Raw genomic sequence first — 12,520 nt, 5'->3', positions numbered from 1 at the left:
GAATCCTCCGTTTTGACCCGTTTCTTGCCTTGCTGATGCAGGACACATGCAAGCCAAGCGTGTACATTGGCATGAAAAATACAGATGCCCCCCGTTTGAATCTGATTAAAATACAAAATTATATGGATTTTGATAACACGTTTTCCAAATTAATAAATAATTGAAATTCATTTATCGTTTTACATGCTCGTACTTAATTTCAATCTTCAACGGGTGCAAACAGGGCCGATATAGACTACTCAAAACACAAAAACTCATGCAGACATGGAAAAGAGCTACTACAGCTCACCGTTTGCTCTTTAACTTGTATGTTGTTGTTAAAATTTAAATTTTAAAAGTTAGTTTTATAGTTTTATTTTTTATGACTTGCTTTAAATCGTTAATATAAAAATGTTACTGTAAATTAGTTGTTCATAAAAATCGTTACAGCTTATGACCAGCTACAGAAGAAACGATGAGTTTAACTCGGAACCAAAGATTTTATTTTAAAAAGGGAGAAACACCCCGAGCCAAAATTTCAGAGATATGCCAAGTGTCTTCGCCCATTCGGCGGCAGCCCGAGTTACAATAATCCTCGAGACACGACCATTATTAAAATCGAGCACATGCTCCTAGCACGAGATATTCGTTGCCATCCATGACTTGACATAAACAACTAATCAACCGCTTTTCATTTGCACATATTAATCCGGCTATTTTTTTTTCTCCAACTAGTAATCAACTGCAATGTGCTCCTCCTGCTATATCTTAAGCTGCTCCTTAAGCTACTCGTAAGTACTAAGTACGAACCACTAATGGCTTGGAGGAGAAGGGAGAGGGAAGCTGCCGTATCTGGCGTGTCCCCCGGACATGGCGGGTCTCATGGACACCTTTGTCCCGTCCCACTCGCCGCTGTCGGAGTTCTTCCACTCCTAGATTCCTCATGCGCCGCACCAGCTTCGATTCGATCTCTTCTCCCTCCAGCCACACAGGTACTCCAAGCTGCTGCTGCTGCTATTTCGCGTTTGATTTGATTAAACAATGGCTTAATTGACACTACTATTATTATTAATCATTCACCTTCTTGAGAAAATTATATGCATTCATTCTATCAGACTATTTATAGAATCAATTTACAATTTATAATATAACACTCTATTAATTTGTTGCCTTAACAATTCACATGTTGGAGAGAATATTCAGAGAAAGTAGCTCGTGGGAAGCTAGTTTATGCTTATAGCTGCCGTTCGATCTTTGGAGCATGAGACCACTGGTTATCTGAAGATTCTGAAGATACAAGATATATCGTCTACATCCTCGCGCTCACCACTATCGGCATTGATAAATACGATGATGAAATGTGATTTTTTATAGGCTCCCTGAATACTTTACTCGAGTTGATATTCCACATTTCCATGGATCATTATATCTCTGCGACCTGATCATGCGAATGTGTGATGATATGCCAGCTGAAAATGTCAATGGTGAACAACTTAAAACACGGCAGAATCAAAGGATTCTTCGGGAATAGGTTGATGCTTGATAACATTCAAAGTCCACGCTGAAGCATGTGATATATACTTGACAAAGCACCTGGGATCCTGCCGGCATCTTGCTTGCTATAAGTTCAATTTTTCTTTCTCTCACTTGTTTCCTTTCAAGGAAGCGGAGGAGAAAGGTGGTACTCTTTTTAGCTGTGATTCACTACAAGAAAGGTGATGTTGCATTTACGTTCCAATATTGACAAATGAAAAGTGATGTATGATCCACTCTATTACAACGATAAATTAAATGCTATTATTAGGGACTATCTACTCTACATTCCTCCCTAATATATTGTGAATTTTGGGGCGTTGGGTCGCTTTGAGATTTATACAAACACCTAAAACTTGCTACCTAGTTTTCTTCTTCTCTCCGTCGATTGTTACCGCATCTAGTGTATTTTCGAACTTGACCCCACTGCCACCGCCCCTCCTCGACTTGCTGACGCTAGAAGAGAGCAAAGGTGTAGACGAGGCCTGCCGGACCTTTTCCTCCATGTCCTTCTCCCCAAGCGGGGCCTGCAACGAGGTGTCCCTGCCACCTAACCACTTAGGTGAGAGATGCCCACGTTGCACCATCATCCACTGTCCTTCTCCGTCTTGCCACACCACTGCCACCGCCGTACCACCATTCGATCGCCAACTAGCACACCATGCCACCGTCGTCGTCCCAACATCCCTCTACACCTAGGGAACCCCCCCCCCCCCTCAAAACCCCAAACCCCCAAAACCTAATTGGTTGTGGTTGTTAACGCTGTTAACAAAGATCAACCAGCTTGCCAGAGTAGGAGAAGATGGTGGTGCATCACAAATCTTGGATCGAATTGGAGGATCCAAAGTTTGTAAGATATTGGGGGCAATTTTGGTCAAGCGGAGGTTAGCAAATCCATATATATTATTAGATGAACAAATAGTTTAGAACAAGTAGCATAATTAACGATGATATTTGACAAATAGTTGAATTCAACATATGAAATACTCCCTCCGTCCCACTAAAAGTGCCGTTCTATGTCTTCAGTAGTGTCCCATAAAAAAGTGTTGTTATAGCAAAAGTTTGGTTGCAGAGGTGGGGCCATCTAGCCTGACGGACCTAGCTTGTTCCGTCAAGTCTTATCGTTCTTGATACAGAAGTTGGATTGCTAGAACAACCATAGCAAGCGGATGGTGGGGGACATCCCTGCTGATGAAATGAGAACCACATCGAATAGGTAGGGGCAATTTAGTCTTTGTTACATCAAGATAATTTGGCTTGGGAATCTCAAAACGACATGTTTTTGGGACGGAGGGATTAGTTGAATGCCAATTCAGTCTCCAACATGAAATTACAAGTTATCCATCATTTTTCAATATCCTAATCTATATCTAATTATCTCATTTGGAATAAAAAGAATATATAATGTTTATAGAAACTAGTTTAATTCTTTAAATTTTCTATGTTCCAAAGCAAACTAGTAGTAATTAAGAAGCGAATAATGGAATAATCTAAGTCACACATAAAAGAATATTCAAGGACCAATGCATGAAATTCACACGACAAACGTTCTCCGCGATTTCTATGTTGAAATTCACAAAACAAAAAAGTCCACACAGATCCATTCCTCACATTTTACATTTTTACATTGGGTTTTGCATTTGACAAATTATCTCCAAATCCCCGCAAAATTCACTGCTCCAGCAAGGTGTACCCGCAATTCTCACGGTTACCACCATTTTCAGTTCAGATTTCAGAAGTTCAGATCCATCCAAGGCGAGCCTTCGTCCTCCTCCTCTGCCAGCCTCGCCTCGCCTCGCCTTCCCGCTCCAACCACCTCGCGCGGGAGCCAGATCCACGCGAGCTCTCCTCCTCCCCCCTCCACGAGATCCCCGCCCCCCGGCAATGGACACCGTCGAGAAGATCGTCGAGGACTTCGCCTCCGACATCGCCATGGGCCCCTTCTCCTCCGGCACGCGCCTCCGGTGGGGTTTTCCGCTCTCGCCCCTCTCGAATTCGGATCCGTATGGGTGTTTGCACGGAGCGCAATGGCGTGATCTCGCGAATTGCTGAGATGAGCTGAGCTTTGCCTTGCCGCGCAGGGACATGATACGGGCGATACGCGCGTGCAAGACGGCGGCGGAGGAGCGGGCGGTGGTGCGGCGGGAGTGCGCGGAGATACGCGCGGCCATCGGCGAGAACCAGCAGGAGATCCGGCACCGGAACATGGCCAAGCTCATGTTCATCCACATGCTCGGATACCCCACCCACTTCGGCCAGATGGAGTGCCTCAAGCTCATCGCCGCCGCGGGATACCCGGAGAAGCGGATCGGCTACCTCGGCCTCATGCTGCTCCTCGACGAGCGGCAGGAGGTGCTCATGCTCGTCACCAACTCCCTCAAACAGTACACCACCAGACTCTATTATCTCTGCAATGCGCTGCTGCGAGTTCTGTTTTTCGCATGTAATTCTGAGTTTTGAGTAATTTTAGTGATTAATTTGGGGGGCAGAGATCTCAATCACTCGAACCAGTTCATCGTGGGGCTTGCATTGTGTGCGCTTGGGAATATCTGCTCCGCTGAAATGGCACGGGATCTGTCGCCTGAAGTGGAGAGGCTGATGCGTAGCAGGGACGTTAACACAAAGAAAAAGGTAGGAATACTTCTCACTGTAATTCAATTCCTAGTGGCCAACTGGATTAGTGTATTCATGCCAATATTCCATTATTAAAACAAAAAGCTACAGGAGATTTGTTGGTTATTGTTGTTATTTTTAGAGATTGGGTTCATGAAACCTCAATTGATTACGGACTTGTGCATTCTACAGAAATGCCAATGACACTAGCTCTAAGTTATTATCTGTTAATACACACATCGAAACAATGTAGGTCACTTTTTTTCCGTTTTGAATTCATGCTATATCCTCTCCCCTGTTCATTAGGCTGCTTTGTGTGCTATAAGGATTGTGAGAAAAGTCCCAGACTTGGCAGAAAACTTCATGGGTCTTGCTTCATCGTTATTGAAGGAGAAACATCATGGGATTCTGATATCTGCAGTTCAACTATGCACGGAACTGTGTAAATCCAGCAAAGATGCACTAGAGTACCTGAGAAAGGTATGTACCAGTATTTCGTACCCCTTAGGCCGTTTTTACAGTAACTATATTAAGGAATGACCGTCAGTTGCTTATGTGTTATTCATTTAGCTGCTCAACTAATTCTGTTGTTAGTACCAAAACTTTTACCTACAGAAATGCAATATCCCCAGAAATCATCAGTGGCACCACACAGGAGCACACTATCGCTCCTAGTTGCATGCTTATAAAACACACACACACACACATTCTAGAATATAACGCAACATTGTGAATATTCTATATGTTGAGAACGGCACTGTTCGCATGAACATTTTTTTAAAAATCCCTGCAGAACTGCGTTGAAGGATTGGTGCGCATACTGAGAGATGTCTCCAATAGTTCTTATGCTCCTGAGTATGACGTTGCTGGCATATCAGACCCTTTCTTGCATATTCGAGTTCTTAAACTGATGCGCATTTTGGGTCAAGGAGATGCAGACTGCAGTGAATATATGAATGATATTCTTGCTCAGGTGATTGAATATATCCTTTTTTTTCACATACAAAATACTGACACTTTGTTCTCCATACAAAACATGCACCATCTAGTCAATTCCTATGTCAGATTTACTAATTAATTTTTTTTTATTTTTCTGGTTTCTGCCATATGCCCTGTGGACTTGCCTCCCAATCAGGGCATTGATTTTACAATATAGTATATTTGTTATATATCATCAGGATCTTAGTTTGCATTTTTTTTATGTAAGAGCATATTTGCTTATTTAACACATGGCGCTTGTAGTTCATGTTGTGTTATTCATACTAGAGGTTTGTTTCAGAAGGTCACACTTAGGGCATTGCTGCATGTTTTGGATTCTAGAACCTATTAAACTGTTAAACTTTCATGTTCCCTTCCATATTTATTTAAAATTTTACAACAATGCACTTCTTTGTTTTTGTAATTGAACTTGTTTTCATATTGTTGTGGATGGAATATTAACCATGGTATTGCTTTGTGCAGGTTGCAACGAAAAATGAGTCAAATAAGAATGCTGCTAATGCCATTCTGTATGAATGTGTTCAGACTATAATGGGTATCGAAGCTACTAGTGGTTTACGTGTGCTTGCGATCAATATTTTGGGTAGATTCTTGTCGAATCGTGATAATAATATAAGGTTAAACCTTGCCTGTTCCTTGAATGCTCATTTTTCTTTGAGCACAAAATGTTTGGGAATAATTTCCTTTACCTTCTGAACATGCCTGCTAGTTGTTATTGGGAAGTTTGTTCAGCTTGCAGCTGTAGCTTATGAATATTGCCTGAGTTATATCAGTTTCCTGTTGTTGATATAGTACCATACACGACATGAATGAGGCTACGATGTTCTTTTTATTAGCATAATGGTCACCCATCTCTCAATAGGCAAAATTTTTATTGTGTATATGTTAGCATAATGTTCACCTATTTCCCCTAGACCAAGTATTTACTATGCATGTCATTCTTTCAGATACGTTGCTCTGAACATGCTTATGAGGGCCATTACTGTAGATACACAGGCAGTACAGAGACACAGGACGACAATATTGGAGTGTGTAAAGGTAACAGTGGAAATATCATTCTAGTTATTTTTTGGACGTCTGTCTTCTAGTGAAGATCAGTGGGCAATTCAACTTTCAAAAAATCTTAGAAAAAAGAGGGCCTAAATAAGTTTTGTAGAGAGATTGTGTTTTGAGTTATCTATGCATCCTTGGAGTAGAAAATTTCTCTTGGATACTGTAGCTAAAGCTGGATTCAAGTTATCTGACCAACATAATCCAGTTAGGTTGGTACTGCTCTTTCAAAGTAATCTTTAACTCAAGATTTTATTATATATACTTCAAGTAAAACAAAGATTTCACATATACTATTTTAAAATGACCAATTCCTTAATACTTGCTATATATGATTAATATTGCAATCTTGAAGCTTAAGTCAGCTTGGTCATCTATTGTTTTTGCCTTCCTAGAATCTAATCATGTTATTTTGGCTTTTAACATTTTAAATTACTTGTGGACCTTTCAGGATGCAGATGCTTCTATTCGCAAGAGGGCCCTTGAACTTGTTTTTTTGTTAGTCAACGATACAAATGTAAAGCCTTTGACTAAGGAGCTTGTCGACTACTTAGATTCAGCTGATCCGGATTTCAAAGAAGATCTCACTGCCAAGATATGCTCAATAGTTGAAAAGTTAGTATCCAATATATACACATATTTTAATTTTTCCTGCTAAATTAAGGCACTTTTAACAGTGTTGCATCCCTGCTAGGTTTTCTCAAGAGAAGTTATGGTACCTTGATCAGATGTTCAAGGTTTTATCCTTGGTAAGTACCAAAGTACAGTAGGGCATTTCACATCTGAAAAGTGTGTGCTCCAGAACATATACTTTTCAGTTTCAGCAATTCCTTCCTAGAAACCTACCAGTGGGACACTCTTCATGGTGGACACCTACTATAACAATATTTTTATTTCTTCTTTTGTGTGTGTGTGTGTGTGGGGGGGGGGGGGGGGGGGTGCATTTCCTGGTAACTTTTGCACATTTGTCAGGACTGCTTATATTTTATGCTGATATTATTGAATGCATGCATCCATGAGATATATCTTCTGGTCGTCTGTCTTTGACCAATAGTAGAAAATGTCTTCAATTCATGCTGAACTCTTGTTGATTAACAGGCTGGAAATCATGTGAAGGATGATGTGTGGCATGCCCTCGTTGTTGTAATAAGCAATGCATCAGAACTTCAAGGATATTCAGTGAGGTTATTATACATGGCTCTACAAGCATTTGTCGATCAGGTTTGGAAAAAAAAATGTGTTTGTTATGATGCATATTGTTCCACCTTAACCTAACTGATTTGTGTAACTTGGTTGCACTACACTGTGTAGGGAAGTTTAGTAAGAGTGGCTGTTTGGTGCATCGGTGAATATGGTGAAATGCTAGTTAACAATGTTGGCATGCTGCAAGGGGAGGAACCTATTACGGTGAGAGGAGAATTCTTGTAGGCTATATTATTTTTGACCTTTTGATCTGGCTAAAGAAAAGCTTCCAGTTATGTCCCTAACGTTGAAACATTGTTGTACTTTTTCTATTTTTGTATGATCCACCAGTGTTGTTATCATTCTCATTTCTGCTTTTGCTAATTAACCATGTAGTCTATGCTTGCAGATTATTATTGCCATTTTTTTTCTGCAATCATTTATTTAGCTGTTCTTGGTAGTTGGTTTTGTACATATTTCGGGCACTTAGTTGAAGACAACTGGTCAATTTAGGATCATTGTCCTATATAGGTTGCCTACACTTGTAGTACAAACATTCAATTTGGCAGCATTAATTTGTGCAGTATGTTTTGAGACATCATGCCACAACACATTATTTTTTTTCAGGTAACAGAATCTGATGCTGTGGATGCTGTACAACTCGCTCTTAACCGTTACTCTGCTGATGTGACAACTCGAGCTATGTGTCTTGTGGCTCTTTTGAAGCTCTCGTCACGATTTCCATCGACATCAGAGTAATATACCTTTCAACTTGAAGTGCCTTTTTTCCTGGTGAATATTATGCTAAAATTTGCGAAGTAGTAGAGTGGAAACCAATTTTGCCCCAAGAGTATTGATGTGCTGCTGTGTATGAGCTGCTCGTCATTTTAGCTTTTATTTTGAAGTACCTTCTTTACAGGCTTATTACATCTTCTTTGATGGAGCTAGTTTTATCTAGATTAGTCTTATATTGTATTACTGTTTGGTTAAATAATACAAACTTACTGGGTATTAACAGGAGGATAAAGCAAATAGTTTCCCAGAATAAAAAGAATATTGTGCTTGAACTACAGCAAAGATCAATTGAATTCAGTTCCATCATACAAAGACATCAGTCTATCAGGTGTGTTATAGAACTTTTGGATGCTATCGCGGAAACTTTCTTCAATACTGTGGCACTTAATATAGGTATTAATGTTAGAGAAATATGGTGAAAGTGCAGGCCATCTTTGCTTGAGCGTATGCCTGCATTGGATGAAGCTAGTTATTTGCTGAGGAGGGCTAGTGCTACACAAGCAACTCTTGCAGCTGATAAGCCTACCCCAGCAGTCACTCCCGGAGGCCTTAAGCTTCCAAATGGTGTAGCAAAACCTGCCACCAGTCCTTTAGTTGATTTGCTTGACTTAAGTTCTGATGATGTGCCAGCCATTACCACTGCTTCTACCACTACAGCACCTAACGACTTCCTACAAGACCTTCTGGGTATTGGTGGGATAAGTTCATCACCTGCAGGTATTTATTTCAATATTTTTATTGTTGTCCACTTGGACTTCCTTGTTACTTTTCTAATCTTGTAATATAAATGAAGCAGCATAGTCTGATAGTCCCTCCCTTCCTCCCTGCTGACATGTACTGATTTTTTGCTGCATTTTGGGGCCAAAAGTTCAATGTCTTTCCAATTAGCTGTATATTTTTGCCTTAAAAGTTGATTCTGTCAATATAGTATCGTACAATTTCTGTTCCAATAAAATTAATTCTGTCAATATAGCATCGAGCAGTTTCTGCTCCAAAAATGTGCATGCAACCTCCTTGCCTTCTTTTGTCCCACAAAAAGATATCAGTTAGTTTTTGCTTTTGCAATAATTGCAACTATAATATAGTACACATTTCACATGCTGCCGCAACGTCTGAAATATTTGCATTCCAATCTATTATGTTAGTTTAGATTGCCACATTCTTTTTGCATGCTATAGAATTCCTTACCTTAGACTAAAATGTCCTTTTGCTTTATGTCCAGCTGCACCTTCATCCGCAAGCACAGATATTCTTATTGATCTTCTATCTATCGGATCATCTCCATCACAGAATGGCCCGCCAGCAGCAGACTCTACTCCTGCCCAAGGTAAATGTAATTCTAATTGTGCTAGTCATGTATTTCCATATTTTCTTATAGCCATCACTGAATTGTTCAAGATTAATGTACCTGATACTAAACCTGTTTCTACCATCTCTCAAGTCGGTGCGATTGTACCTGAAGCTACGGATCTTCTCAGTAGTTTGTCATCAAGTACATCTGTTTCTGGTTAGTTTCGTTTCATGCTTGTCGTACCGATTGCTTCTATTATAGCCTTTGCCAAAATGTCTGACACTTCCATTGCAGGGACCAAATCCGCTCCTGCAGTACCTCAAGATATGGATTTGCTTGATGGTCTGCCATCAAATACATCTGTTTCTGGTTAGTTTGATGTTAGATATTTGCTACAAAGTACTGAATATAATACTGTCATGATTACTAATAAACCTCCTTATTTGAGCAGGACTTGTTAATCACTCATCAATAACAGCTTTCAAGAGTGCAACCTTGAAGATCAACTTCGATTTCAAAAAGCAGCCTGAGAAACCACACGAGACTACCGTCCATGCTACTTTTACAAATTTGACATCCAGTTCTTATACGGATTTTGTTTTTCAGGCAGCTGTTCCAAAGGTAGCATCATGGCGCCTTTATCTATTGTCTTCTATATTTGAGCTGTCCTTACTTGCATTAGTGTTATGGCATGCAAGTTCTCAAATCTCACTTGACGAGCAATTATAATTTTCCGTAATAGTTTCTTGAGGCGCAAATCTTCTATTGTGGTGGTAGTGGTACCATGTGGTTGACCATTCTTTGTTCTTTTATTAATTTATATGGTTTTATTTGTCTATCTTGTACTCTTGAAGCTCTCTATACAAATTTACATTATAGCAATTGAAACAGATGCTAAAAAAATGGCAAGTGTGTTTTAGTTCATTTTATTCTACTAGTTTAACAAGGCTAAAATATTTGATGACACTGATGGGAATGTTTCTTGAACTGTCCAAATGAATTTCAGTTTATCCAATTGCGACTGGATCCAGCTAGTGGCAACATTGTTCCAGCTAGTGGCAATGGTTCAGTCACTCAAGGGTTCAGTGTCACCAATAACCAACATGGGCAGGTATGTGGAGACTTGCATCCTTCGCTGCCGTTTCACTTTTTATGCACACGTGTCTGCTGTCAACATGTGTATACCATTCTGACAGGTGCATAATCTGCAGAAATTTCAGTCTTTGAAATTCATGATTTTCTTTCAAGTTATGGAGGTCTTCAGATTTAGAACATACGGATTTCTTCTCATGTTTTGGACCTATTTGCCTTGTGCTTATAGCTGATTTCGCTTTGCTTTTCTTCTGAACAGAAACCACTTGCAATGCGTATCCGGATGTCATACAAAGTGAATGGTGAGGACAGACTGGAACAAGGCCAAGTGAGCAATTTTCCTGCCGGACTATAGTACTGCTCGGTCAGTGCCATTTTGTTGTTACATTATTGTCGTGATAGTCCTCTCCATTTGCGTACCTTGTTCTACGTGGTTCTTTCTGTTTTCTGTCTCCCTTGGAGGGGTTGGTTGATCAAAAATAGTTATTTTCTCATTCATTCTTCCTATATATTGTATAGTAGTAGAAAGGTACAATGTGAAATATTCAGATTCATCACCAAGATACCAATGTACTCATCAGTTCACGCCTGGTGTGCTGTGTGCATCAGTGACTCAGGAAAATTAATGAAAGAAAAATGTCCAGCCTCCCTGCCCGAATAGGAAAATTTCTTGGACGCCGTTTTGAATCTTACTCATGCTGCAGTACGTGACGAAATTCTACGGCTTGTGTTCGTGTCCGAAACAGCCTTACGATTATATTGTCGTCGTGGTAGAAGGAAACACACCCACGATACGTTACGTGCATCAGTGGCAATGGTTGTCGACGACGGCGAGCAACGAGCGTGCACCGCCGCCGCCGGCGACGGCGATGGCGGCGGAGACGACCATCTCAGCGGGCTACCCGACGATGTCCTGCTCGACATACTGGAGAAGGTGGTGATGGACGGCGACGCCCACGCCGCCGCGAGGACCTGCATCCTCTCGCGGTGGTGGCGTCACCTGCCATGGCACGACATCACCACCGTCTCCCTCGACGTCGACGACTTCATCCCGGACAAGGAGAACGCGTGCCGCCCCGTGCTCCAGGTGCACTACCGGCGCGCCACCGACAACCTCGCCGCCGCGCTGGCGAGCTTCCTCGCCGCGCCGCCGAGCAAGCGCGCCATCGACAAGCTCCACCTCAAGCTCGTCCTCACGACGGACGACGACCGCGTCCACCGCGTCGGCGCGCTCGTCGGCGACGCGTTCGACACCGGCAGGGTCAAGGCCGGCGCCGTCGAGCTCGAGATCCTCGCCGAGAGCGCCTGCGCGTTCGTCGACGACGACGACGAGGAGCAGAAGCGGCTCATGCTCGGGAATGGCCGCCGCTTCACGCGGCTCCGGCGAGCCTGCCCCGGCGCGTTCCGGTCGCTGGCGAGGCTCACCGTGCACAACCTCTGGTTCGACGGCGGCGACACGGTGGCCACGATCACCCACCTCCTCCATGGCTGCCCCGCCCTCGAGTACCTCGACATGTTCTACTGCGGCTTCGTGCCGTTCTCCGTGATGACGATCGACGCGCCGCCGGAGTCGCGGCTGGCGACGCTGGTGTTCGACCAGTGCCACGCCGCCGGCGTCGAGCTTGTCAATGCGCCCAAGCTCAAGGAGTTCTACTACGGGTGGGTCGACGGCGAGCCGGCGGTCTCGTACGGCGGAACACCGTCGCTCAAAGGTATAACCCTAGAAAACTTCTACGACGAGGAGCATAATGATGGGGTTGTTTACGATTTTAAATGGAAGCTTAGTAAGCTAATCCCAGAAAACCCTGGTCAATTAGAGCGGCTTTGTATCAAGTCCTTCGGCACAAAGGTAATCCCCTCTATTTGTTTCATATTATAAGTCGTTTGATTTTTTTTCTTAGTAAAATCCTTTTAAGTTTGATTAAATTTATAGAAAAATATAGTAGCATTTTCATCATAAAACAAACATATTATCAAACTTAATTT

At 42.1% G+C, this 12,520-nt stretch overlaps 1 protein-coding gene and 1 pseudogene across 2 annotated transcripts; both read left to right on the top strand.

The window, feature by feature from the left end:
• The first annotated feature begins 3,226 nt into the window (after positions 1-3,226).
• On the top strand, positions 3,227-11,196 carry LOC127763396 (AP-1 complex subunit gamma-2-like). Of its 2 annotated transcripts, XM_052288083.1 has the most exons (20): positions 3,227-3,476; positions 3,594-3,896; positions 4,002-4,143; positions 4,432-4,605; positions 4,919-5,098; positions 5,587-5,741; positions 6,072-6,162; positions 6,626-6,789; positions 6,869-6,923; positions 7,273-7,395; positions 7,486-7,581; positions 7,984-8,111; positions 8,375-8,479; positions 8,579-8,868; positions 9,374-9,478; positions 9,593-9,658; positions 9,737-9,811; positions 9,894-10,063; positions 10,449-10,553; positions 10,794-11,196. In XM_052288083.1, exons 1-20 carry the CDS (start codon positions 3,397-3,399, stop codon positions 10,887-10,889), a joined length of 2,703 nt encoding a protein of 900 aa, XP_052144043.1. In that variant the 5' UTR covers positions 3,227-3,396; the 3' UTR covers positions 10,890-11,196. The 2 variants fall into 2 exon arrangements, with proteins under 2 accessions (XP_052144043.1, XP_052144044.1); XM_052288084.1 differs by lacking the exon at positions 3,227-3,476 and having other exon boundaries at positions 3,747-3,864; positions 10,794-11,195.
• A 122-nt stretch (positions 11,197-11,318) lies between these two features.
• On the top strand, positions 11,319-12,283 carry LOC127763398 (uncharacterized; annotated as a pseudogene).
• Positions 12,284-12,520: the final 237 nt, after the last annotated feature.

This window comes from Oryza glaberrima, chromosome 2, assembly GCF_000147395.1.
Source record: "Oryza glaberrima chromosome 2, OglaRS2, whole genome shotgun sequence".
In the NCBI taxonomy this organism is placed as follows: Eukaryota; Viridiplantae; Streptophyta; class Magnoliopsida; order Poales; family Poaceae; genus Oryza; species Oryza glaberrima.
This window is presented reverse-complemented; position numbering and strand designations above follow the sequence as displayed.

Bases quoted from the DNA above. Each gene is read 5' to 3' on its own strand.
- LOC127763396 (XM_052288083.1), top strand. From the start codon at position 3,397: ATGGACACCGTCGAGAAGATCGTCGAGGACTTCGCCTCCGACATCGCC. The intron at 6,790-6,868 runs GTTAGTATCCAA...CATCCCTGCTAG, and splicing joins ATATGCTCAATAGTTGAAAA to GTTTTCTCAAGAGAAGTTAT. The intron at 9,812-9,893 runs GTTAGTTTGATG...TTATTTGAGCAG, and splicing joins ATCAAATACATCTGTTTCTG to GACTTGTTAATCACTCATCA.